General features: G+C 39.7%; 1 protein-coding gene across 13 annotated transcripts; it reads left to right on the top strand.

Moving 5' to 3' along the window:
- Positions 1-476: 476 nt before the first annotated feature.
- Positions 477-27,390, top strand: STX17 (syntaxin 17). 13 transcript variants are annotated; one of them, XM_085571820.1, is made up of 9 exons: positions 1,083-1,101; positions 1,150-1,184; positions 6,570-6,751; positions 10,714-10,779; positions 16,777-16,996; positions 22,059-22,177; positions 22,267-22,317; positions 23,844-23,930; positions 24,610-27,390. In XM_085571820.1, the coding sequence occupies exons 3-9, from the start codon at positions 6,629-6,631 to the stop codon at positions 24,847-24,849; spliced, it is 906 nt and encodes a 301-aa protein (XP_085427946.1). In that variant the 5' UTR covers positions 1,083-1,101; positions 1,150-1,184; positions 6,570-6,628; the 3' UTR covers positions 24,850-27,390. The 13 variants fall into 13 exon arrangements, with proteins under 13 accessions (XP_021384366.1, XP_085427950.1, XP_085427946.1 ...); XM_085571825.1 differs by lacking the exons at positions 1,083-1,101; positions 1,150-1,184 and adding exons at positions 1,265-1,321; positions 1,643-1,686 and having other exon boundaries at positions 22,077-22,177; XM_021528693.2 differs by lacking the exons at positions 1,083-1,101; positions 1,150-1,184 and adding exons at positions 1,266-1,321; positions 1,643-1,686.

Raw genomic sequence — 27,390 nt, 5'->3', positions numbered from 1 at the left:
TGTAAGAGCTGAGCTTTTTGCTTACTATTCCTTAATTGAGGAAACAAATTTAGCTTTATTTCCTCAGTGACACATCAATAGCCACAAAACTTACAGGACCATAACAACTTCCTCCAAATTAGATTGGAGCTGGTCAAAAAAGTCATGGAACAACAGATGAACAGATAACATAAATCTTGTTTAGAACATCACAGTCAACATACATTCATATTTGTTACACTGGAGATCTTTCTTAACTTTGTTTTATTCATGTTTAGCTAAAAAATGGTCCAATATTGACATAACACAGTTGCTCTACAGATATTACCAGGTAGCCAGACAGTTTTACACATCGATTCAGATGTGATAAATTGATCAGGAGTGGTACCAGGCTGCCCTCGGAGGTTCTGCTCCACCTGTCCCAGCGGTGTGGGCAGATTCTCTGCCAGCCGGGGGATGTGGTGTCGGGGTGGGATCCAATAATCAGTGTGCCAGGCACAAACAGGTCACGCGTGTTTTCGAAACGTATTAGTGGAACGGCCTGAAGCTGTGTCAGGGGAGGTTTTGGCAGAGTATCAGGAAAAGGTTCTTCACCCAGAGGTGGCTGGGCACCGGATCAGGCTCCCTAGGGAAGCGGTCACGGCACCACGGCTGACAGAATTCCAGAACGTCTGGACATGGCTCTCGGGCAGGTGGGATTGCTCTTAGGGGTGGTCCAGGCCGGGACCTGGACTCGATCACCCTTGCGGGTCCCTTCTAGCTAGGAATACTTTATGATTCTATGAAAAGCTTATAAAATTTTGTCGGGAATCTTTGGGTCTCTTTTAGAAGAACGGATTTAACTTTTCCCTCCCCATAAGCCCTGATCCCACGCTCCCGGTACCCTCTCCGTGCCCGGGACAGCCTCTCTGCCTCCTTCTCTTCCTCCTCCTCCTCTCCGTGCCCTTCCGCCCCGGCGGTGGTTCCCGCAGGCGGGCGGCCGCGCGGGGCATGGCGCGGGGGCGGCGGGGCCGTGCGCGTGGCGGGCGGGCGCTGTGCCGCGCCCGGCGGAGGGGGAGCCCCGCGCCGCCGCCCGCCCAGCGCCCCGCGCCGCCGCCCGCCCAGCGCCCCGGGGCCGCCGCCCGCCCAGCGCCCCGCGCCGCCGCCCGCCCAGCGCCCCGCGCCGCCGCCGGCCGCGGCTAGCGCCCGCCGCGGGCCGCCCCATGGTGAGCGCGGCGCGGAGCGGGGCGGAGGGAGCGGGACCGGCGGGGAGGGGCGGCTCCGCTTTCGCTTTCGCTCGCCGTGCCAGCGAGGCGAAGGCGAGCGAAAGGCCGGGCCGGGGCCGGGGCCTGGCGGGCGCACGGTGAGCCCCGGGCCGCGCCGCTGCCGCCGGCGGGAGCCGCAGGCGGAGCGGGGCCGGGATCCCGCCGCGACTCCGGGCGCGGGCCCTTGGCCAGGCCCTGCGCCGACCCGGCCGGGCCCGAGGCCGGAGCAGAGCGGCGGGAGCTCGCCCTGCTGCCGGCCCCGTCCCGCGGAGGGGCCGGCGGGGCCCAGCCGGAGCTGCCCAGCAGCGGCTGCGCCCCAGGTTGCCCCGCGGGCGGGCTGTGGGGCGCTGATCGGGACAGAACATGTCGCACCAGCTTGGATTGTCTTGTTTACTTACTTATTTACTTATTCTTTACAGCGTGACAAATTCTTAAGCCTGCCATTGCCCAGGCTTTTAAAACTGTAAGTCGGGAAAAAAAAGAAGTAGTTTAGTGTGCTTGAAGCCTTTATATAAGACTTAAAACCTGTCTTTTATTTCTTATGCTTCTGTTTTTTTCATGTTCGCCTTGCCTTTCCAGGGCATGGTAGAGGCAGGGTAGGCCTCCAGAGCCTGTTGGTCTTAAGCTGCACCAGAGGAGGTTTAGGTTGGACGTCAAGGAGAATTTCTTCACAGAGGTTAATTAGACATTGGAATGGGCTGTCCTGGAAGGTGGTGGAGTCACTGTCCCTGGAGGTGTTTGAGGAAAGGCTGTCTGTGGCACTTAGTGCCATGGTCTGGTTGACAGGGTGGTGTTGGTAGGTTGGAGTTGATAATCCCAAAGGTGTTTTCCAACCTAATTGATTCTGTGGTTCTAGGGTGAGACCAGAGGTGTAGCTCTTTTAATACTGAGAATTCAGTATGAGGGCTCTGATTGCAGATAGAGCTGTTGTGGCCTCTCATGGCAGGCATCAACCTACTGCAGACTCGTTCCACCGGTTTGCTTTGTGCAAAAGCTGTTCATGTGTTAGTCATTAGGTATTTTCTGCCTTCTGCAGCTGGCTTAAATGTACAAATCCAAGACAAAATGTCTGTTGTCTGCTCTGATTTCTCAAAATGCAGTCATGTGCCCTTGCCTTGCCTGGATCAAGTGTGTGTTGTCAGGTGATCCACAAGAGCACAGATCTGCTGGGAGCCACAGCCTGACATGTATAGCTGCTGATTCTGAGTGTTCTGTGGGAGATCCCACACGTGTGCCTGTTTATCTCACTAAGCAGTTTCATGTTACTTTGTGAACATGCTGGGGCTGGTGGCTGTGCCTTATTTCAGCCAAACAGTTATTTCCTTTTGACTCATTTTACAAACAAAAAGTAAAAGATGTAATTTAGTCCCAAAATGCAGTTTGGCTGTAGCCTACCACAGGAGTGTGTTCCTCACTAACTACAGGCCTCAGTCAGGTGGGCAGTAGCATCACTGCATACTTGTGGGCCAGTACCACTCTAGGAAATGTTCCAGGTCGCCCTAGGTAGAGAGCTGTTGTGCATCCTTATATTCTAGTTAATTTTATTTACAGGGAATAGCTTTTTGGCCTTTCAATCCTTATCAATAAGGCATTTATACTGCAGGAACTTTCTCTAGTGGCAGTGGTTGTCTAAAGTGTTGTGAATGAATTAAAATCAAATCAGTGAATTACATTGTGTTTCCCTGGGCAAGCAGAAATCCTGAGGTTTGTTCTGTATTGTTGTACTGGATTTCAGAGAACACTAAGCAGTTTAACCAAAGTTCATGAGTGTTAACAAACAGAAGTTCATTAGTATTAACATTTGAGGCATGTTAGCAGCATTTTCTGAAATTCATAACAAGTAAAAAGTATGTTACCATACCTGGGAAGAATTTTACTTCTGGTTGACTGCAACTATGTGACTTATGCTGCGACAGCCTGCTTTGGATATGTCTTTTTTATTTACGTAGTTGACCAAAAGTTATTCTGCATCTCAATCTTGATCACTTCTGGATTAGTGTTATTTCAGTCACTGATTTTTGGATCCAAGCACAGAGGCAATTCACCTTCCTAAGGAGCTGAAGTTGAGCACAGTGTTTTCACTTGCCTGAGGAGAGTGGTTTATAGGCCAGACAGGGCTACTACTTAGAGGGATCTTGACGGGATGGAGATGGGCAGACAGAAACCTCAAAAATTCCAGCAGAAGCAATAAGAAAGCTGTGCACCTAGAATAGGTTGGGAAAACTTGATGGAGAGCAAGCCTTCCAGGAAAGGACCCTCGTGTAGTGGCGGACCACATGCTGGTTAGAGAGCTGGAGCACATGGCATTCTAGGAGAAACAGGTGGGTTTGTTCAGCCTTAAGAGAAGGTGAAGGAAGGGGAGATCCTGCTGTTGTGGGTAGAAGCTGTAGAGCCAGGCTGCTCTTGGAGGTGCATGACAGTGGGATGAGGAGCAGTGGACACAACAGGGTTTAGCTACAAGGAATGTCTTCATGGTTGTGATTTTGTTTTTTGTTTTGTTTTGTTTTTAGCCTGGACCATAGTCAAACACTGAAGGAGGGCTCTAGTGAGTGTGGAGTGTCCATCCATGGACGTGTTAGAACTTTACTGGACAAGGGTCTGTGCAATAACATCTGACTCAGCTTGTACTGGATAGCATGTGACAATCCCTGCCAACTTAACTGTCTTGTTACTCTGTGATTGCTGAAAGAACAGGCATTATTACTTCAGAAATGAGTTGTTAAAGTCATGCTTAAGAGAACGTCATGTAAAGTATGCAATGTTTCCTTGAAATTGCATCAGCAACAAGCAGAAACGCATAAAGTTAATTTTATTTAGTTAATATTATATGAATGTAAAAAAAAAAAGTAAGACGTTGCATTGATAATTTATGGCTTAGAATTTTTGTTGCACAAGCTACCATACTATTTGAGAGAAAATTAATCAGGAGACCTGATGAGAATGTAAGGAGCTTTTATATTTCTTCCTTAGTTTTTCAAACATGCTGCACAGTGAATTTTAGGCAGCAGTATCTTTAAGAGTAGACACTGTCATGGAAGTTACTTTACTGTCAGGAAATTCTTAATGAGAAGAAAATGACTAGCCAGAGCTCTGCATGCAGCCAAGTCTTCAAAATTCAGAATTTATATCATCTACTCTGCTTTCACAGTGCTACAGATTTTAAGTCATCTAAACTATCAGTTTTGACTCTCATCAATCTCCAGATGTCATGAAAGGTTAAGGACAAAGTGTTGGTGAATTTAACTTAGCCTTTGCTGTATTTCTTCTAAGACAGAACGGACTGTGTGTTTCTGTGAGTTCATGTTGTGTTACATGTTTGAAGAATTTGCATCAACACTTCTTCAAGATGATTCTGTATTAAGGAAAAGCGTGACATGGCTATTAAATATTTTTAGGGAACCAGTTTTTATTTAATACTAGCTCATAAACTCATGGATTAGTGTATAAGATGCCAGGAAATTAAACGTCTGTTTGAATAGAGGAAGTACTGCAGTTTGGAGTGTGATGCTTCTTATCTTTTGGACATTATAAAAAAAAAAATGAGTTCTAGACTCAGAATAGAGTTCAACTGTGATATATGAATGCCTCTTTCAAAACTTAGGGACTGTAGTGACCAAGGTATAATAGAATGTATTTTTTATCATCTTGCATTTAAACTGCTGGTTTTGGAATGGTGAAGAGAGTGAATCAATACAAAAGATAAAAAGTTACTTTTGCAGCCTGAAATGTGTGAGGTCACCTATCCATTGTGTGTTTATTTGAAGGTTATTATTACATGTCTTGGCTTAGAAGGGGGTTTGTAATGCCACTTGGTAGTGTGTTTTTATAATTTGAAGTGGGGATGATTTAGCAATGACTGTAAAGTCAGTTGATGAAATAATTTCTTTTTGAGGTTCTGAAAAAAGAAAATATGTGTCATTGAAACCCTAAAGATTGATTTCCCCTAACTTGGTCTACTCTCTGTAAACATTCAGCTTTCCACAGTTTTCAATTTCTTTGCTGAGTAGCATAGATCAAAAGAAGTGAGTCTGCTGTTAGCATTCTGTTCTTCTGAAAAATGCAGCAGTGTTTTATTTGGAACCATCTTCCTCCCTATACCAGAAGTGCTTTCCTGTTCTTGCTGGAAGATGCTTCCCACTTGTCTCCTTTGAGTTGGACCAGGTTTGTACCTGTGCTCCCTGCAGCCTGCATGAGGGGGCTGGGGCTGAACCCTGAGCAGTTCAGTCAAAGACCCAGTGCCACCAGCTGGTGTCTGCCCCCGTGTTCTCTCTGCAGGAATCACAAGTCTCAAAAAAACACCAAGACCCTCCCTCTGCATTTTCACACCAGAGGTGGATGTGAGGAAAGCTATGCCTAATTTCACTGTTGATAATATGTTTGGGTGTGTGAAAAACAGGAATGTTTTTTAACCTGTTAAATTCTGCCATGTCTCACCTGTACCAGGAGGAATATGCTGGGTTAATTATTTTAAATCAGTTTATTACTGAAAGAGGAAAGTCAGGAAAGCTTTCTGATGCGATAGCTGATGTACTTCAGGTACTTCCATGTAATCAAGTTAGCACGTCTTTTTACTGACACTTGGGACAAAACTTTCTCATACGTGTCTTCTTTCCCCTTGTGTGCATTCAGCATAATGAAATTCCTTTATGTTACTCCTATGCTCTGTACATAAATGCTATTTCATACAATACTACACATCTCTCTTTCAGAGAAGTGAAACTCAAAAATTATGTTTTATACTATGCAGGGCACAGAATTCAGGCTGCCTATGTACCTACTGGTCCTGCAAATACTTCAGCAGCCTGTTTAGACTCCTTGCTAGGTGATGCCTTAGTTATTGTCAGTAGGGAACATACGCAATTTGGAGTGCAAATCTTCATTCAGGAGCTCTTAACATTTCCAGGAAATGGAATTCCAAAATTAATTTTATTCTGGTATCTTCTCAGGACATACGTTACAAATTTTAGGATGATTCTGAATGTGAATTGGCAGTATGTGAAGTCTGATCACTCAAAGCATCTAATTGGAAGGTTTTTTCAAACCTTTTTATGTATCATTATGTTGTAAAGCATGTTTGCCTCTGCTTTAATTACTTAGATGTTTTTTTTTCTTATTATTAGTGTTAAGTGTTTTGAAAAATTACCCCCAAAGCCTGCAAATAAGTAGAGATAATGCATTTAAATGCAAACATCCAGATATTAATACTGCTTAATTGTGGCTTTGGGGGATACGTGATCATCAGAAAGATGGATTTATCTTACTTTGATTTCTTTAAAAAGTGATTCAGGTTTAACTTTCATGGGTTTTTTTTTGTTTGTTTGTTTTTTTTTGTTTGTTTGTTTTTAGGGGTTTTTACCTTGGTGAAGGTATATTGGACAACTGTTGGCTTGAAAGCTGCCTTTAGGATGTCTGAAGATGAGGAAAAAGTTAAACTCCGCCGAATTGAACCTGCAATTCAGAAATTCATTAAAGTGGCAATTCCAACAGATCTGGAAAGGTTAAGAAAACATCAAATAAATATTGAGAAGGTTAGTACTCACTTTTTACTTATGTAGTTATTTTTGCAGTATAGAAGCAGTCACACTGAAAGATTATGTAGAGTTTTTGATGAGAAGTTGATGACAAAATGCTTTGATTAAAATTTGGCTAAAAATGAAAGTTCTGTATTTGTAATTGTGTGCACAAAGGCCTTTGTAGTAAACACTGATGTTACCAGTAGTTTGCTTGAAATACTTGTATGATAATTCACATTTTATATCTTTTTACATGCATTTTAGACATAATGAGTGTGTTACAGTACTTTTGTGAGCTGTCATGATGATTTTCTCTTCAATAGTTTTTGTAAAATTAACTTTCAGCCATGCAAATCAAACATCCCTAGAGGTAAAAGGATAATTTTATAGAATCTGATGCTGTGTATTTTACAGGCTACTTTTAAACAAAAATCACTAATTATGTCCAATTGCTTAGAGCAGCAACATTATTTACTTATGATGAAGCCAATATCTCTAACCTCATTTCATGAATATTGATTTAAACCTTAGGTTCCAGAGATAGTCCAAACAATTAATCTCCTAAATCATTGTTTGAAGAAACTATAAAATCAATATATAATGAAATTTGACCTTGAATGCACCTTTCCAGAGGAAGTGGCTACCATAAATTCATCATCATTGCTTCTCAACTATATGAGAGTCCAACTTTCTGTATGACCATTTTGGAAGATTTAAAAGCTATAGCCTTAAGAAATAAGTAGTCTGTACTTTTTCTTTCTTTCCATGTTTTCCCCATGAAAACTCTTGTTTTCTAAAGCATTTTCCATGGATTGGATGGCTTTTCATTTTCACTCCAAGAGGGCGTAAAATTCATGCATATCCAAAAGAGGTACAGATGTCTGTAAGTCTCTGTTAGATAGCAGCAATTGATTTGGTAGTACATTGGTACTACATTTCCCGTACTTGGTAGTACAGGAAGGTGGAGATTTTGTTTGGCTTACTGCTCTATTTGTTGGTGATATGCAACAATATTTTCAAAAAAAAAAAAAAGTGCTGTAAGACAGTTTTTCTCTCTTGCTTTCAGTTTCAATTTCTTTTCTTGTGTCTGTTTTAAAGGATATTGTGTGAAACACTTTTTACCTTTGTCTGGGAACCATTATTGTTCTGGGAATATATGTCAGGGTGACACAAAATGAGAAATGAGGGTATCTTCCTACAGTCTTATCTGAGTGTGGATGTTTGTGTAAGACATTTATTCAAGAGCTTTTAGCAGGAGATATTATGACAAACTTTTGAGTTCTCTCCATGTCCACTGGATATCTTCAAGGAGAGATGGAAGGGATCCAAAGCAGAAGCATGAAAGTTTCTTTCTAAATAGGCTCTCAAGAGAATGTTCATAAAGCAAAAGAGATTGAGTGTCTAAGAGTAACCTAAGGTTTTATATTTTTGTTGTGGAATACAAACTATTTGGCTATAGCACAATTATGATTAAATACCACAGAAATATGAAACTACAGGGTGATTTGGGTTGGAAGAGAAGCTTTAAAGATCATCTAGTTCAGCCCCCCCTGCCACGGAGTGGGAACACATTTCATTACATCAGGTTGCTCAAAGCCCCATCCAACCTAGGCTTCCAGGGTTGGGGCATCCACAAGTTCTCTGGGCAACCTGTTCTAGTTTCTCACCACTTCCATTATAAAAAAATGTCTTACGCCTATTCTGAACTTACCCTCTAAACGTGTTAAAGCACTGCCCCTTACGCAGTCACTACAGGCCTTAGTAAAAAGTCTTTGCCTTTCTCCTAAGCCCTCTTTATTTATCGAAAGGCTGCTCTAGGGTCTCTAAAGAGCCTTTTCTGCTCCAAGCTGAACAATCCCAATTTTCTCAGCCTTTCTTCACAGGAGAGCTGTTCCAGCCCTTGGACCATTTTTGTGGCCCTCCTCTGGACCTGACATAAGAGGTTAGGATTCCATAGATGTCTTTACTTCCTGGACCTCCCTTTGTTTGGGATAAAATCATAGAATGTTAAGGGGTTGGAATAGACCTTAGAGGTCATCTAGTCCCAGCCCCCCTGCCATGGGCAGGAGCACCTTCCAGTAGGCTCAAGGCCTTACCCAAACTGGCTTTGTACACTGTCAGGGATGGCATCCACTGCCTCCCTGGGTAAACCTATTCCAGTGTCTCGCCACCCTCACAGTAAGAAATTCCTTCCTAATCTCTAACCTAAATTTTCCCTCTTGCAATTTGTACCCATTGCTCCTTGTCCTATCACTACAGCTCCTGATGAAATTCCCTTCTCTGGCTTTCTGGTAGGCCCCCTTCAGATACTGGAAGTTGCAGTGAGGTCTTCACGCAACCTTCTCTTTTCCAGGCTGAACAGCCCCAGCTTCCACAATAAATAATGTCAACACCATCTCTTCCCAAGCTTTACTGTCCTTGAGACCCCCAGGGTGAACGCTGCCCAGGAGTGTGGCCTACATTGTGCTGCATGACAGAAGTCAACAAGAAGGAATTCTCTGACCATGCGAATGTCAGTGTGTTAAGTCATTGGATTCTTTGGGCTCATCACTAGCATATTCTGAATTTTGAAGCAAAGTAGTAAAACAATATATTAAGCAGATGAATGTGCTGAACATCTCTAGGAGAAATTATGAAGAGCAGTAAAGTTTTCCTGAGGAATTTTTCTTAACTGGATAACAGGATTTTTTATTATTAGTTTTTTGGACAATGTATTACAATCAGCTGAAGTCAAATAGGTGATTTTTCCCTAAAACCTCAGAAATTCCTGTTTCAGTACTCTTTGAGGGGTGACTAAATTGGAAGATCTACTGTTGATACAGGGCTTTCTGTCCATTTTATTTTAAAGAACGCAGTAATTTTAATGACATAGCAGTTTATTCAGAGGTTATTATTATTCAGTTTCCTAGAAGAGTAATGTTAATCTGACTTTGTTGAACACTAAACATTTTATCTTCCATAGCACTACAAAGTCCTAACATGAAAGAACTTTTTGCTCTGAAAATAAGTAGTAACTTAGATTTCTCCTTGTATTTTAGGAAGCTGAGTAACTTATGATCCTTAATGCTGTGGCATCTGAAATTATGAAAATAATTACGGAAAAATAGAGGCTGTAGATAAAGTTTTTTATTGGTAACAAAGGTTATTAAGAAATTGAGGAATTAAACATAAAAACACCTTAAAAATAATGGTAAATATTTTGCCTTGTTATCTAAATAATTAAATAAATATTCTGATATCGTCTAATGTTGTAAATACATTCTTTGATACTTTCAGCACACATTCCAGGAATCGCAGCTTCTACTTCTCTTACTTTACTACTCTTTTTCATGCTATTATTTGTGTCAACTGCCTGTAGCAGGCACTGATTTATTTGATTGATGAAAAGGTTGATGTGTGATAATATGCAGTTTTTTTGCCAAACTTGCTCTCTGCTAATGTAATAGTCTGGTCTCTGTCCTGTGGGAAGTACTGGATAGTTTCCCACTGAAGTTAGTGGAACCTCGTGGAGGTGCCAGATCTGGCCTGATGGTTCTTGTAGCTGTTTGTAACTACATAGAAATGTTCGGTGTAAATGTATACAGCAGCATTGTGTAATGAATGCCATTTTCTTTATCAGTAGTATCAGATACCTTGTTGTCCTATATGACCAGTACTCCATTTTCCTTCTGCCATTTGTTCTACTGCCCACTAAGTGATTTATGCCACAGCAGTATCAGGATGCAATATCACTTGGGTGTTAAAAACTGATACTGAAACCCTGGCTGGCTGCAATTCAGTAAAATACATTGTGCAAAATTTTTCACAAAATACATTGCTATTTATCTCTAATTTTGCAGTGGAACTGTTTGTGACTCAACTTCTTTACTTTCAATTTTGGAAAATTAAAGTGATCATTTGCCAAAGGTGGCTTTTTATTTCTGCATAGCTAGTTGGTAAAAATAACAATTCTAAGGAGTCTTTTTCCTCTGTTTTAGTATCAGAGATGCAGGCTCTGGGACAGATTGCACGAAGAGCATATCAACGCAGGACGAACGGTTCAGGTAAGGATATGAAAATGGCTGTGCTGCTGATGGGGTTGGATTACAGACATAGTTCTGGTTACCTCAGGGATGGACCTTCAGAGAGACATGACTTGACAGGTGGGTTTGACAAGCCAGCACATAGTTTTGCTTTACTTCATTTAAAAGTTAGGGATTTCCTAATTGTGTCCTATGAGGCAAATACAGTCAGAAATGTTTCTCTGTTCTTGAAAAAGATAAAGTTTGGAGACCGTGGTCTTTTGCAAACTGTCCTCTTAATTAAATTAGAAGACAGCTCTTGCAATAAGGGATACTGCGAATTTTAAAGCATGATTTCAGACATAGAGAACATCTGGACACTAGTTTGGTGTGCACATCTGTTGTTAGGTATTTGTCAGCATGGGCATCATCTCACTGACTTCACCCTTAGTCATCCGTAACTCGGCAAACAGGGAACCATGCACTGTTTCTAAAAATACCTATGTCTTGGTGAAAATGCTGCAGAAATCAGCCAAACATCAGCTAAATAGCACACAGGCTAAGTAGATTATCAGTACAGAAGAACACAAGGACCACATCTGCAGCACAAAGTTTGCTGAGGCAGATGTAGCATCTGGTGGCTGTAGCAGCTGCACTGCCAGTGTTCTGGGGACAGACGTGCATTGGGTAGGAGAGGCATCTTGTGTTGGTTTCATAGGTGTTGTTCAGAGGAGGGACCTGCCTTTGCTACTGAAAATGGCCTACACTGCACATAGACAAACAGGATTTGCCAGCACAGCTGGTGTAGCCTTAAACCATTGCTTACAATTCTAATCGTGTGAATTCCCTTGTTTCAGCGTCTTACTGACTCTTGTGGGAAATTAGAACAGACTAAAATTGAAAAAAAACCACCACCAAAACCAGCTCACCTCAGAAAGAAGAACTTAATCCTGATTGAACAACAGAATTGGATAGTAGGCAGAGCTGGAGTTACATGTCTTTTTTGAGGAATAGTGAGCTTTTTGTTTAGTGTAGATGATACAAAGTGATACATGAAATCCAGTTGATACTCCTGCTTATTGGAGGTTTGAGTGTGTATCTTGATTTTTCACTGAGTACTTTTGAAATTTTAATGTGTTTATTCTTCATATTCAAAGAGGCTTCCAAAGGTGGAAGTTCTCTTAAAACAATAACATTTTAACAGGTGTGGTATAGTAAGCATGTGTTTGCTTAGGTCTATTCTCTAATCTGTTTTCACATCTGAGTTGTGGGAAGGGCTTCTCTTGTAACTTCAAATTACCAGTATAATTTTTCAGCAAAACAAAAAAATCTATTAATAATTAAAGAAAAACTAATTCTGTTGAAGATGTTATTTGTTAGATATTTTAAGTGCTTTAACAAGAAAACTGCTTATTTATTTCTAGAAGCATTTATATTTGTCTTGAATCTAAAGCTTGCTGGTTTTACTTTCAGTCAAATTTTCTTAGGTTTTATTTAATGCTTATTGCTTCTAGCCCTGGATAAAGATCTAGATGCATTAAAGTGGTTCACATTCTGATACCCAGAGAGCAGAATAAGTATCTGGGTCCATGCAAGAAGACCAGACTGGCTCTTTGTTTTAATTAAATAGTTAGAAGTCTGGAGTACTTGATAATAAATTATATGACATGTAGAATGTGTTTGCTGTAAGCTGTTTAAATGTTTACTGATGGACTTGTGATCTGTTTGTTTGCAAAGAAATCAGATTAATTATTGTGATACCAAATGTTCTCTGCAGCACACACTTTGCTCTCAAAATTAGATGTTGTAAAATACATTAGGAATCCCTAAGTCAATATTGACCCAAGGCATCCGCCACAGGTTTTAGACAAATATATGCACAGCCATTCTACATTTAATCCATGTGCACATAATTAGCCATTTTTCTGAATTTTCAGTTTACCCAGAATAATTACTTCTGTTGTAATTTTGATGATGGTCAAAATTATAATAGAAGTATAGATGAGTGTAAATCTGTTGCTCTCCTTTCAAGTGACTGGGTGACACGTTAAAAACTTCTATAAAGGAAAGTGAAGAAAAGAGATAAATCTTGCACAGGCCATCAAGAGACCCTTTCAAAATATTGAGAAAATAGCTCTTGTGTATAATGTATTAGTTTTTCTGAATGTGCTCTTGTGTATTTTCATTTTTAGGGACAGTCCATGGACTTCTTAAGATGTTAGAACCTGAATGAATTTGCAGTTCTCTAGGCTTTGTCCACATAGATGCCAACTGTACCACACAATTAGTTAAAAATTGCAAGGTTTAAGCTAATTTCAGTGAAATGACAGTATTTTGTTGTAACATCTAAGGACTGCCTTGATCATTTTTGTGGCAAGAGGAAGGGAAATGCTGCAGTTACCAGAGTGGAATTAAGATACTAAACCAAAAAAAAGGAAAAATGCAGTAGATGAACAGTCTGGCTTTAGTCTGTATTCAGGCTACAAAAAGAGACGCAGTTCTGCAAAGCATATTTAGGCTCGTGTAGTCTCTCCACTGTATTACTCTAATCTGGAAAGCTGCTTGAAAAATGTTGATCTGTTTTTTCTTGTTCACTGAAAATGGTTTACAAGTTAAAAGTGGTTTCTCATCAGCTCTTTATTGCTTAAATCTTCAAAGCTCAGGTTGTTGGCTCAAGGCCCTGTATGGCTCAGGTCTTCTGTAACATTTCTAAAATGATCCTCAGATTTGGTACTTTTCTGGCATGCTTTGTAGATATGCTGTGAGAGCATGAGGAGGAGTGTAGAAAACTTTTATTTCTGCAGGAGATTCTTTGTGATATCACTGAAGGATCATGTAAAATCAACTCATTGCAGCCTGTGGCCATCTGCAGAGTAAAGATATCCTTAAACTCAGAGTTCCTTTGGCCTAGGCCAAGAATTTTGTAGGACATGAGTGACACAGAGTAGAAGTAGACTGATTGTGTGTTAGTGGTCCAAAAAAGACAGATAATTTAGTTATCTGTCTCTCTTAAGAGAGCAGTCAGTGTGGTCTCTCCTACAAATCTCTTCAGTCAGCAGTAGTAGGATCCTAGGTAGAATAGTCTGTCCTGTTTGGGCACCACACTTCTAAGGCAGGCATGAAGTGAATAGGGAGAGCCCAGTGAATGCAGTCAGAAATTGAGAAAAGAGGACTTCTTGTAAAGATGAACAGATAAGTTATTTTGCCCAGAGTGCCCAACAGCATTGGGCTGTCTGTCTGCAAACATGGAGAGGATGGTTGCAAAGAGGACAGGGCTTTTCTTTCCCTATTTTGAACAGAGAGGATCAGAAATGCCTGGTTTAAACTAGGCCGGAGAGATTTCTGTTAGACATAAGGAAAAGTTATATTCTTTTATATAGAATATATAAAAGAATATAGCTTTCTTTCTGGCAGTGAGGTATGAAGAAGATTGTAGCTCTTCATGCAGAAGTCCTTTTAAAACCAAGTGAGATAAACAACTGACAGAAATAATACAGGGACAGTGGATCATGCATTGAAGGGATAACTTCCCAAGGTTTTCAGTTCTATTTTCCTTATTTCCTTATTTCTATTTCTTATTTCCTCTATTTTCCTAGTTTTTGTGAGAAAGCCATTTGAAACAAAGATTGTTATTTGATTTTGGAAATCAATGGACCAAAATTGCAGTTATTATAAAGAAAAATTCTGTGTCTTTTGGGTTGAATTTGGAGAGTGCAAAACTCGGGAGTCTCCACAAATGAAAAGAGAATTTTGTATTACATTCCTTGCTAAATAGTCTTGGTTTTAAAAGTGCAAACAGTTGGGATGAGAGTGATACACTTCCATGCTCTACCTAGAAATTAAACTCAGTGCCATTAAAATTATTATGAGAAGAAGTCAGTCATTTGCATATCCATAACATTTGTGATGTTACACCCTGGTGAGCTCCTGGGATGTGTCTCCTCACAGCAGGGCTGAATTTTTCCTGCTAGGCTGAATCCATTCACCTTCTGTTTAATTGACAGTAAGTGGAACACAAGCCCTCACTCCAAACGACATGGGACGAGCTACTAAAATTAAATTTTATTAAATAGTCTAATATCATCATCTGATTCCTCCATCTTCTTGTTCGGAAATGTTTCTCTTTGATTAGCAAGGTAGTAATGAGCAGTGGAAGTGAGGATCTGGTTTAGCAATTCCTTAGGGTGAGCACTTCATGCCTCTTTAAGCTTCTGTTCAGGACCTGTGCAAACTCCCATCAGCCAGTTGTGTTGTGGTGGTCACTGCACAAACTTGTATTTTGCCCCAGCAGCAGCTGCAGTGGTACACATCCCAAGTAGAACTACATCTTAACTCAATTTCAACTGCAAAATTCTTTTCCTTTAAAAGACAAAGAAGCTGCTGTGGAACCATTGTTACCTCACCCCAAACTCACTTTTGTCACTGTTTCAGTAGATTTTGTTTGTTTGACATGTCTTTTTTTTTTTTTTTTGTTTCTTTTTTTTTTGTTTGTTTCTTAAATGAAATTCCAAGATTTTGTAAACCAAGAATTTTGGCATGTGATGCAGTATGAAAGTGCTGGCATAATCTTTTTTTTCAGTACTTAGGGGCACACCATGGGGGGAAGAAACCAGGAACCACAAGGTAGACTGAGATGAGAAATGGATGAGGAAAGTTACTGGCTAGCATGTTTTTAATTCAGCTCAGTGTCTTCCACAGTAGGGTTTTTTTGTATCTCTCTTTTTAAAAATTGTCAATCAGTGTTTTTACCTGAGGTTAGACTTGAATAATGCAGCCTAATTTGGCTAATAGTACTCTCAATTTAAGCATACAGTATAATCTAATCAAATCTTAGTAATCTGACACATGATTTTAATGAATCAATAGTGATTCCTTTGGAAGCTTGTGCAGTGTTACTTCAACATGTTGTTGAATAATTTCCTTCCTCCTTCTCTAATTATATTATCTACTATTTTTTTCATACATACTAAAAACAATTAATTCCACTAGTGTATATAAATAAAAATAGTTCCATCTAGAGCTTGCTTTTCCATGTAGTCAGTCTGACCTTTCTAAGGCATTACCTGTACCTGGTTTGTATTCTGGAAGAAAACCTTTCTATTTCTAACCACTCATTGGTGTCAGTCCATTCTCTTGTTCTGTTGTGAGAAGAGTACTCAAATTAATTGGTAAATAATGTGACAAAATGTAGAATTTGTTATATCGCTGTAAAGTAATGCAGAGAATATATTTTTATTACAGCCTTTTTTTTAATAATTAGATAAAAACTCTGTCCTAAAAGAGTAAGTGGTGTAATTTAAACTGTAAATTTCTTCTTTTCACTTGTAGGACAAGAAAATTTGTGTGCATTTTTAAAGCTCAGGCAATGAAAGGCCCCTTTATTTTTAATGTAGAAAGAAATTTATCTCATGTGAAATGCCTCCTCTTGCTAGTTGTGAACAGTTTGTATCTCCTCAGAAGTCTTGTAATTAAAGAAGTATTTATATGTTTTATTAAATTTTATATTCCAATCAAACAAATATATTTGTTGTTCATCTGAAAAAAAATTAAAATAAAAAAGTAATCTTTCTCCTTTGTCCCTGAAGTTGGCTTCACAAAATGACAGTTTTGGGGTAGTTGGGACTGTATCCTGGACCTCTGGATACAGTCTGAATGACTGTATCCTGAAGTTCTGTGATCACCACAGTCACTTATTATTATAAAAAAAGCAAATTTTGAGAAGCAGTCACTTTACTGAGATATTATTGCAACTTGTAACTTGTGTAAATATTTTGGCAAAGACCTAAATTGACCAGAGAAACAGAAATAACTTCAGCCATTACACAATAAATGATTTAGTTAAATACTTTAACTGAAACCTAAAATAAAACAAACTGACTTGGAGAAGTGGATTGAGTACAAAACTGACAAAATAGTGGTGGTGGTGGCTTTAAAAATGTTACTCTCTTGATCATAAAGATGATAGGTGCTTCCCAGGCACCGGAGGTGTCTGGTGTTCTCACACAGTAAGCTACAAAATAACTCTTAATGCTCTTGCAGCAGCTCCGTGCCAATATGAGAGAGATGGAGAAGCTCTGTTTGAGAGTCCGGCAGGAAGACATCCCAGTTCTGCAGAGAATGATAAATCCCATTAAAGAGGAAGCTTCAATTGCTATTAAGGACTTCCTGCAGCTGCATTCTGAATCTGCAGAAGTACTTCAAAGGCAACTCAAAGGACAGGAGGATGCCTCTTTAACCAGATCTGCAACTCTAGGACAAGGTAGTAGAATTTAATTTCTGTATTTATTGTATCTCTGTCACTGTATCCACTATGCAATTTCTCTGACCTGATATAAATGAAGTAAACCAATAAGATTTCCATTGAAGAGTATTGTTAATGAAGAAGTAGATTTCTTGCCCTACATCACACTTTTGTCATGCCCTGTGACTGAATTTTGATAAGCAGAAAATGCTTAAATCTCTTAAAAAATTAAATATCTATGGCCTTCCGTGACAAAGGTCCTTGGTAGCCTTGGATCTTGAAATAGTGGACTGTTCACAGAGAGCAGAATACTTACATTCACGTTTCAAGGTAGCTTGGCTTCTTTTGCCCCCCCCTGCAAATCACTTGATCATGTGCAAGTAATAATTCTGGCCATTTTTATTGAATTAATGAAGAAATACCAGGAAGATTTTTATATGACAGTGTAATACAGCATTGATTAAATATATGGAAAAAGAGAAGCAAGTTCCTAGGTAAAGAACATCTTTTCCTTTAACATTTTAACTTGGTAACTGACAAGAAAGGAGTATAAATCCATTTAAATAAAAGATTTTGGAAACACACTGTGACATGCTAGAAATCAGATATGTTTGCTGGTCTTCCCTCCTTTCTGTATAAAATGTTTTTCAATCTTTGTTCTACCATTCTGTCTTCAGTAGAAGTCTCTGTTATGCCCTGGTGCTGGTTAGTGCCCCCTCCTGATGATCTGTGAGGTTGGTTCCATCAGGATTAAACTCTTCCTATATCTGTAATTAGTTTGATTGCTACAGTAGCAGTATTACTTAAAATGATTTGAGCATTTCATGTGTCCTAAAATCAAAAGAGCATTCTCAGTCAGTAGCCCTGTAGAAGAACCTGCTGTCAGATTTGATTTTATGGCCATCCTTGTTGCTGCATGCAGAACTACAAGAACTCTTTCTTGGCTCAAGCCAGTGAGCCTCGTGGTTGAGCAGGGAGAAAAGGAGATTTGACAACTGGCTTGCTTACAAGAATGTCATGTGCAGTAGTACCAGAAAACCTTATGAACATGAAGTTCAGTCAAACAAAGTCACAGAACCCTTGGGTTAGAAAGGACCCTTTGATCATCTATATCCAAGCTTCCTGCCATGGACAGAGATACCTCCAGCAGACCAGACTACTCAGATCCAACCTGGCCTTGAACTCCTCCACAGATGGGAGCATCCACAGCTTCTCTGGGCAGTCTGTACCAGTGCCTCACCAACCTCAGTGTAAAGAACTTCCCTCTTCTTACAAGGTCAGCAGAATAGACTGAATTGGCTTCTGACATAAAAATCTCGATTTCTTCAACATGTTGTAGTTGGCTGTTTAGTAGTTTGTTCTAATATCTTCGTGGATTTCAACATCCCTTCTCTTGCAGTCCTCTGGAATCACCTTATTCTAATTCTCAAAAATTTGCTTATATGAAAACAAAATTTCAGAGCTGTTTCTTAAAAATGCACTAGAATGAATTTTATCAGACCTTCAGACCCTAAATAGGCCTAGCTCATCCAGGTATTTTTAACTTGTTCTCTTTATGTTTCAGCCTCTGTCTTTCTCTCTTTTTTAAATTAATTACATCAAATACCTGCTTAAAGCTACATTTTTATCTGGCAATGCACTTCCACTTCCTTGGTCTTCCTCTAATTTCATTCAAAAACATCCTTGTTACCATTTATGCCTCTTCAAAGTCCTGGTCTTCCTGATATTAACTTTCTGTGCTTGTATTTTAATTTGTACTTGTATGTCAAATTCTTGACATCCAGGACATTGAAGAGCTCTTGCTGAAGCCATTAACTTCTTCCTCTGCACCAGGACAATTCGATGTCATCTTCAGCACAGCTGTTTTTTAGTGTCTGCCAGCAGTTCTGCAGTCCTTTATCCTTTAGGAACTTCTTCCACATCATTTTTTGTAATTTTACCCAATTTGTTGATATCTCTTTTGTGGAGAGCTCATTGTCTTCAATATTCAGTGATTCCCTTAATGTATATTAGCCACTACTTTCAGTCTCTTTGTGTGCTCTTCTCTATTATGATCAGAAATATAAATACCTTTTCTGTTGGTGACTTTTCTGCAGTTGTTCTCAGTACATTCCAATATTTCATTGGAAAGGCTTTGTCCTGGCTTACTGCTTCTCTTTTTTACACAATTACATAGGTAGCAAATGGGAACTAGAGTTTAATTTCAAAGAACAGGATTATTTCTGAAATCTGAAATACCTTTGTAGTACAGAGGACATTGAGTATAATAGCACTTCAGAAGGAGAAATAAATTTATTAGAATTATGGAGATGGAAAGAACAGAAAAAAAAAATATTGGAATGACAGGCATCTGCAAGTCTGCTCAGGAATGTGGAAATAATTCACCCCATTTAAAGTGAAACAGACAGGCAGACAACTAAATACAATTAAACAGGTTTTTTCAAGTTTGCCAGCCTGTGCTAGCAGCCCTGTTGAATTGCTAACCCAGACACAGTGTATTGCCTATTCTTTTGTGCTTAGAGGCTGCAGTCCTGAAAGCAAATCTTGGCTGTTGATCTTAATCAAAGGAAGTTCAATACGTGCCTGTTCTTTGTAGCATGTTGCTTCCCATCTGGTAGAGAATGAAGGAGTTTACAAATTCAAATCTCCCATTTAGAAGGCATGTCAGTGATATGATACAGTCCCTTTCCCCATTCACCATCCTCAACTGAGGGCCAATAGAAATGGAATTTAATTGCATATTAAACAAATACTAACAAAAGGTGAGACTCCACTCTTAAAATTACTAAAATATTTTAAGCAACATATTGGATCTTCCAGAGCATTAAATTTTTATCTCGAGTGTAATGAGGTGTAAAGCTCCTCTGTGAAATCTGCAGAGGTGTTTTGTATTATTGTACTTTGTGGAGATGCTGTATAAATGAACTGGTAGAGTCACTTCCATTCTCAATTCTATTAAAATTGGTTAGACTTGATAAAAAGTGAAGTAGTGAATATAAATTTCTTTCTCATACTTTCAGCCCAAATGTTACAACCTCTTACCCTTCCTGTTCTTTACCTTAGTTTTTTAAGTGAATCAAGAATTTTCATGAGGAATTTTTTCTCACTGATTTTTAGTTACTACAAAATGGTAACATGTAAACCTACTTACAGTTTTAATTTCTCTGGAACGTGTGTCATGCAAAACCTTGGTTTTGCAACAATTTCAAGGATATGCTTTTCTGCAGTAGGTCAGCATAGATTGTTAGAAACAGACCAGAGCAAGGTCTTGGGAGGAGGCAGCTTTGTTTAGTGAGATTTTTATTTTGCTTTTTAATTATGAATACTTTAATTTTAACCAACTTAGCATGCATGTGGTTGATTAGGGAAGAGTACACCTTTCTGGACAGAAGAAACTTGATATTGAAATAGGGTTGTGTAGGATTGAAATGAAATAAAATCCTCAAAACGTGTGATAAATGTAAGAGTAGGTGGCAGAACAGTTTTCTCAAAAAATGCACACATTTGGATATGTAATTAATTACATTGAAAAGGGGAAAGGAATATTTTGGAACTGAATATGCAACCTTAATTAATCTGTGGTTATTAATCAAAAATACGTTTTGGAAGAACAGGTGATGATTGTAGAACATGAAGTGCCTTCTGTGTCTGGATTCTTAAAGGAAAAGGGGTAGAAATACTTAAAAATAAGCCCAAGTTAAGCCCCCAAATTGCTTAGTGCATTCTTGTTACCCTGCTTACTTAGTAATTATGTCTAAATATCAATTTCACTCAGATTTCTACTGAACTGAGAATAGGAAGATTGCACCCTTCATCTATTTTGAGTTACTGGGATAAAAATGTTGAGAAATGGACAAAGGTTATGAAAATGTATAATTTTTATTTTATCTTAAATTAATTCCATGAATAAGCATGCACTGATTTTTTTAATGAATATGATTATATTTATTTGTTTTCCATTGGACATATCTGTTGTTGTAACAGTTATATTATTATCAAACCTTGGCACAATCATTGTATCTAAAGATTTTCATACAATATTTACACTTTAATATTGTTAGACCTGTCTGACCAGCCCTCCTCATAATAAGCTTTCTCTTGGGACTGCCTTCCCAAGGAAGGAAACACCACTGAAGGAGCGATCACCCTTCATAAACTGAAGCTGTTTGAATTGAGATGATCTTTGCACTGTGTTCTCCAGTCTGCTTTTTAGACTCCCAAGCTCTTCCTCAGTCCCTGTATTGACAAGCCAAACTTGTTTGTTATTTTTCTTTATTGCCACTCAATTTGTTGTCCACAATTACAGGCATGTCCATGACATCTGCAGTGGCTCTGGAGTGGGCTCTGACTGGAGGAGGGGTGTGTGTCCCTGTTAATTTTATCTGCTCTCCCTGTGCCACTCCGTGTGTGTCATTTCCTGTTTTTAACACCATGCTTTGTCCTGTCTGCTGCATTCAGTGCAGGTGATTTAGGGAGGAACATACTTGAGAGTATCTCATGTACAGCACTGAGCTGCAAATGTCTGCCATGCTCACAAGTACCATTTACCCAAATGATCCAGCATGGAATGCTTGGTACCACATTACTTGGGCTTCACTGCTTTTGCTTTGAAAGCTTTTTCCTCCAGCATCTTTTAGTTCTCAGTGGCTGAAAATCAAACCAGTAGCATGATAATCAATCATAAAAGGAGTAACTGTCTGTTCTGTTTTGGGAGCAGAGCATTTTTATGTGTCGTATGTAAATGAAAAGTTTTTGTCCTGAGCCCAGTTTTCTCAGCCTGGTCCATACAAAGTGAATTAAATGACCTTGAATTCAGGAGTATAATTTAGTATAATTTCAGGACTAGTTGTGAAAATGCGATGATAGAAATGAATCTATTTCTTTGTCAATAACGTCCTTTTAAGAAACTGTGTAGTGCTGTAAGGCATCTCCCTGTATGATCATTTTTGGGGCTGTTGCTTGGCTTGAATTAGGTTAAGTACCAGGTTACCCTTGAGAAACTTCAGGAGTGGGAAATTCTGTACACCACCTGCATCCTGATTCAGTGCATTTATATATAAACATCACGTTTCTCATTCAGAAACTTTATATAACACAGAAGTGAAGGATGGCTCCCAAAGTTTGATCCAAATCTACTCCCGCCTTCCGGAAATACCTCAGGAAGAAAATGCAGCTGAGTCCTGGGAAAGTTTAGAAGGGGTATGTTGGAACTCCCTCCCTGCCACATTGGTGCTCTTGGTTTTAGCAACAAATTTAGCACAGAATAACATTTTTTTTTTAATTTGCAGGACTTGGTTGAGCTCAGCCAGTTGGTGACTGAGTTTTCTCTCTTAGTCTGTGTAAGTATTAATTCTGCATTCTGTCCTACAGTCTCCTACAAAAAGAGGGTGCATGGGTAACTCCTAGGTGGGGTTGAGTGGGGACAAAAAAAGCTGAGGATGTATCTCTCCTGTGATTCAGGCTCTGCGAAGGTGATACTTCGAGGAGGCAGCAGTCTCTTCTTTCAGCACTAGTGCTGGGAGTTGCTCCCAAGTTCTTGTCACTAGAGCCTAGGATGTTCCTGCCAGTGCACATGGCCATGAGCTGAACCTTAGCGGAAGCTCTGCTGTGTTGACTGCAGCCTTCTACCCGGTCCTATTAGTTTTTACAATTTCTAATTGTAATGGTGGTGACAGCTTTTACTGCACAGGGTGTGTGTCAGGTATCTTTTCTCACTTAATCAGGAGTGCTAGAAAAATCCTCACCGTTATCATGCCCTTTCTCTGCTCTCACCACTTTGCCAAAATGTTTAGTTCTTCTTGTGCCATAGGGAATTTAAATGCACATTTCTCATCTTCTAGGAGAGTTCTTTAATCTCCTTGCTATTGGGTTAGTAGGGATAAATAACCTAGCTTTTATCTTTTCTGCTATGTGCTGCTTAATCTATACAAAAAAATCCAAGTAGGAACCATTAGACTAGAGAGAGAGTGAAAAAATGTTAATTCAGTATTCTAAGGTTAAAGGAAGAGGTCTTACTGGATTTTGCACTTAACCATCATTAGATGTAATAGCAAGCATCTAAGGTGGGTGCACTGCATTGTAGATGAATACCAGAGCTGGTGTACTGACCTAGCAGTTTCTGACTTAGGAAGAGGCAAAAAGTTCAGAATGCCTTTTATTTTAAGCTTAACATCAGCCATCTCATTATTTTGTGACATAAAACAGTCTGCGTGCTGCTCAGATTAGAATAAGAACAAACAAACCCACAGACCCCTTTATCTTCTGCTCCAGTGTTCCCTGGGAGAGACTTCAGGGGAACCTGACTGACTGCATTTGGAGAAAGGATGGAATATTTTTGTAAAATCAAACAGTAAAATACAGAGCAACATCAAGTATATTTTCCTTGCTGTCACTATTTCTGAAGTCGTTGTTTTTAATGTCATAATTAAATACTTCTTCTAAGATTTCTTGATGCAGCTTTGTATATTGGAGTTAGTACTGATCTTATAAATGCCCTTTATAGAATTTTATTAATGTGAGACTCAGCTGGAAAGAAAACAGGCTACTTTGGATTATTTTTCCTTTTGGACTGTGAATTTGTCTATCTATAGAAAAGATTTAGAAGTAATTTTGAGTTGTTTTCTCTAACTGCAGTAAAACATTGTCTAATATCCACCCCATATTATTACTTAATAGTTTAGATTTTTTTGAAGTTAGTCTGTAGCTTCAGCAGAGTTTATCAGATGCTAATCATGGTGCACCACTAAGGCTGCTGGGAGCAGATGAAAGCTGCTGTGGGGCCCTGATTACAGGCATTAAAATGGTGTGTATTGGCTCACTGCTGCTTCCCAGCAGGTTCCCTCACTCTTAATTCCTTTGCATCTAGTCCCAGCAGGAGAAGATTGACAGGATTGAAGACCATGTCAACAGTGCTGCTGCGAATGTTGAAGAGGGAACCAAAAACTTGGGGAAGGTAGGGATCTGCTCCTGCTGGTGAATCAATGGTGCTCTGCCTCCCAGCCACCCTCTGTATTAACCCCATTGATCTGCCGTCTTTAATGCTGAGGGAACCAGCAATTAAGGAAATAAAGAAGAAATGACCCACAGGTAGCAGGGGAAAAAAAAAAATCAATCTCTCTTGTAATTTTCTATTGCATCCAGGCTGCTAGAAAATACAGTTATTTAATTTTGGGGGGGCTTTTTTAAACACTATTCTGATGGTTACTTTGCTATATATGTAAAGACAAGTGCAGTCAGTGACTGGCTCACAAGAATCACATAAACATTAAACAAGAGGCTGATGATAACCTGTCATTTCCATCCTGTTCCGCGTCAGTTGCTAAATAAACCCCAAAGCTGCAGTCAGGCCCATCACTGAAAAGTCTGAGCATTTTCTCAGTTTCTGATTTGATTTAAGGATGGAGACCAGGTAACACCCAATGTACACAGCAGCTAGAACCACGTGCATACACAACTGCATACACAAGACAGGATTTTGAATTGGTATTAGCATGTTCTGTCATACTTTTTTAAAATACTAATTTGTAAAGTTTATTTATCACTGAGCATTCAAGTCAGTGCCAAGAGCAGTGAGGGGAAAATGCACATCGCCACAGGCAAGTATTCTAACTATTTTTTTTTTTCCTTTACAGGCTGCAAAATACAAGCTGGCAGCTCTGCCTGTGGCAGGTGCAGTCATTGGTGGAGTGGTGGGGGGTCCTATTGGTCTCCTTGCAGGCTTCAAAGTAGCAGGAATTGCAGCTGCACTTGGTGGTGGGATTTTGGGCTTCACAGGTGGAAAATTGATACAAAGAAAAAAACAAAAAATGATAGAGCAGGTCTCTTCCAGCTGTCCAGAGCTTTCTCACCAAAGTGCCAAAAAATCCAGCTGAAGTATAGATTCATTATGGCCAGGAATAACGGTGTAGTAGCTGAGCTAATGACAGACTTGCAGCCTTATGCTTTATATACAAGGCTGAATTGTGTAAATTTTGATGACAGTTCTGTTCCTTAGAAGGGCTGAAAGAGTTGTGTCAGAATTTCTCTTTTCAGACATGGTGACATCAGTCCTCTGAAAATTATATGGATAACTTTAAATTATATAACTCTTAAGTAAGCTATATTCACAGCTGTAATAATGGGTGACAGGTGCTTCATGCCAAATTTGCACAAGTTGTCTTGCAGACAATGCAAAGAGATACTTGGAAAATCCTAGTGCTTTCCCATGAATGTCATGAGAAGCCGGAGCTTTTATTGTAGTGCTGCAAAGAAAAGGAAATAAATGCCATCATTCTTTCAGGCTCATGGTATTTTAAATTTACCTTAATTTATCTGGATTCCCAAACTCTTCCTCTTATATTCCCTAGGCTATAACTGACTATGCCTGTTCAATAATACACAGGGAAGCATGTGCTTTCATTAAAAAAGGTGAGAATGTTGAATTAGCATAGTAGGAAAAAGTTATGTATATATCACATCAGTATTGGAAGCAGCTTCTCCCTTTTCCAGGCAAGACAGTTAATTTGTAAACTCCCCACCTTGCCCAAAGCGTAGTTGTGAATTGAACAGTCTAAGCAGCAACCATGCAGCACTGCTACTGGAGGGTAATAATTTCCCTTAGCTGTTCAGCTCCTTGGCTTGTCCTGAGAACACTGGACAGGATGAAGAGCCAAGCTCTGGCATTCTGAACCTGAAGCCTCACATTGTTGAAGCAGCACTTACTGCAAGATGTTGCCTTTGCTTCTGGAGCCCAGAGCGCCCTGGTGGGAGAGCCGAACAGCTTCTCTGGAAGGCCGTGCTGCAGCCAGGCCCACTCTCCCCACGGGCTTTTTGTCCCTTGGGGGGGGTGTGAGGCCCCAGGCCAGCAGAGAAGCAGCAAGGTCCCTTCACTGCCAGCCCCAGAGGTGGCAGTGGGGTTGGAAATGTCAACCTGATGGAGCTTATGGTGTAAACCACCCTTGTTTGGACAGCTGCACTCTTGCATTACTCTCCAGTGCCAAAATTTCTGCTTCCACCCACACTGCAGTGTAGCTGCTCAGCCTTTTCAAGATTTTGGGACATGCTGTGGAGCCTGTATGGGGTGAGATGCTGGCAGTGCTTTTACTTGCTTTTTATAATGGACCACATTATCTTGCCCTCCTTAAGAAGCCTTTTGCTTCTGCAGCTTCAATTCTTAAATGCAAAAGTATTAATGTATTGTTATTGTCATTTAATTGTACAGTTGTCACATAACTTACTGTTCAAACATGGTCCTACCTCCACCCTTTCAGGACACTTCCCACACTGCTGCTGCTACTGTCTGGGGGAACAGAAATTGAGGTTGGGAAGCCGCTTTTTGAAGTTCTTAGATTAGTCAATTCATTCTGAGCTCTGCTTAAATTGTTTTCTTAGGTACACAGTGAAGTAAGTATTGAGGTAAGTCTCCCTAGCAGGGAGCATGGTCCAGGGAAGTGTACTATAGAAAGAGCTCCCTTTCAATAACCAGTACTTTGATATCATCACTGGAAATCACTGTCTGCTAATGACAGATGATGGGGTTTTGTGCCTAGAGACATTGTAAACAACTGTTAGTTACAGCACAAATAACTTCTTCTAAGCAGTTCTTCCTTATTACTTTCAAAATACTGAAATTGCTATCAGCCAGAGCATTATGTCTATTTTAAGTAGGTCTGAGATTCAGGGAAACAATGTGTGCAAGAATAGTTTTCACAAGTAATTGCAGACATTGTCAGAACTGCATGTGTTGAAGCCTTGGTGCCTGCACTGGTAAAATCAGCCGGAGTGCAAAACATGACCTGAGTAATTCAGCTCATTTGCTTCTGAAAGGCAAAAAGCCCTTTCCTTTCAATGCATTTTGGATGTAAACACAGTTAATGAGCTTGTAACAACTTCTTAGTAAGGCTGTTCATTCGTTTGATACTTATTTTCTGCATTTAAGGGAAGACACTAAAAAAAAAAGTGTTCTTAATCAGAAACTGGTTGATCCTTTGTATGATCTTCAAATGCGGTCTCTGCTTTCCTGCTGTATGCTGTGAAACCTCGTGCATTTAAAAATGACAGCAGCCACATCAATGATGTTGTGGACTCCATCCTCTCCCCCTAAGCTGGAATAATGCCAGGACAATCTAAACTCAGAAGAGTGAATTCCTGCCTCAGCTTATACAAATTCAGCTTGGTGTGCAGTCATTTTATGAAATGTCTACTACAAAAACTATTCTTCCCCCTTGCATTTCTGTGGAAGTAATTTGAAATCATTGTGTACACACTATTATTTAAGCTATGATATTTTAAAATAGGTGGGTTATTTACGTATGTAAAGAAACATCAGCATATGAGTAACTAAACTAGCAATTAAATTGCTAGGCATGTTACTCAGAAGAATTGTAAGATATAAATAATTCTTTCAGATGAAATAAAAGTTTTTGCTTACAAGA

This window comes from Lonchura striata, chromosome 2 (assembly GCF_050655825.1).
Source record: "Lonchura striata isolate lonStrDom1 chromosome 2, ASM5065582v1, whole genome shotgun sequence".
NCBI lineage: Eukaryota > Metazoa > Chordata > Aves > Passeriformes > Estrildidae > Lonchura > Lonchura striata.
The sequence above is the reverse complement of the archived record's forward strand: the minus strand, read 5'-3'. Positions and strand labels throughout refer to the sequence as shown.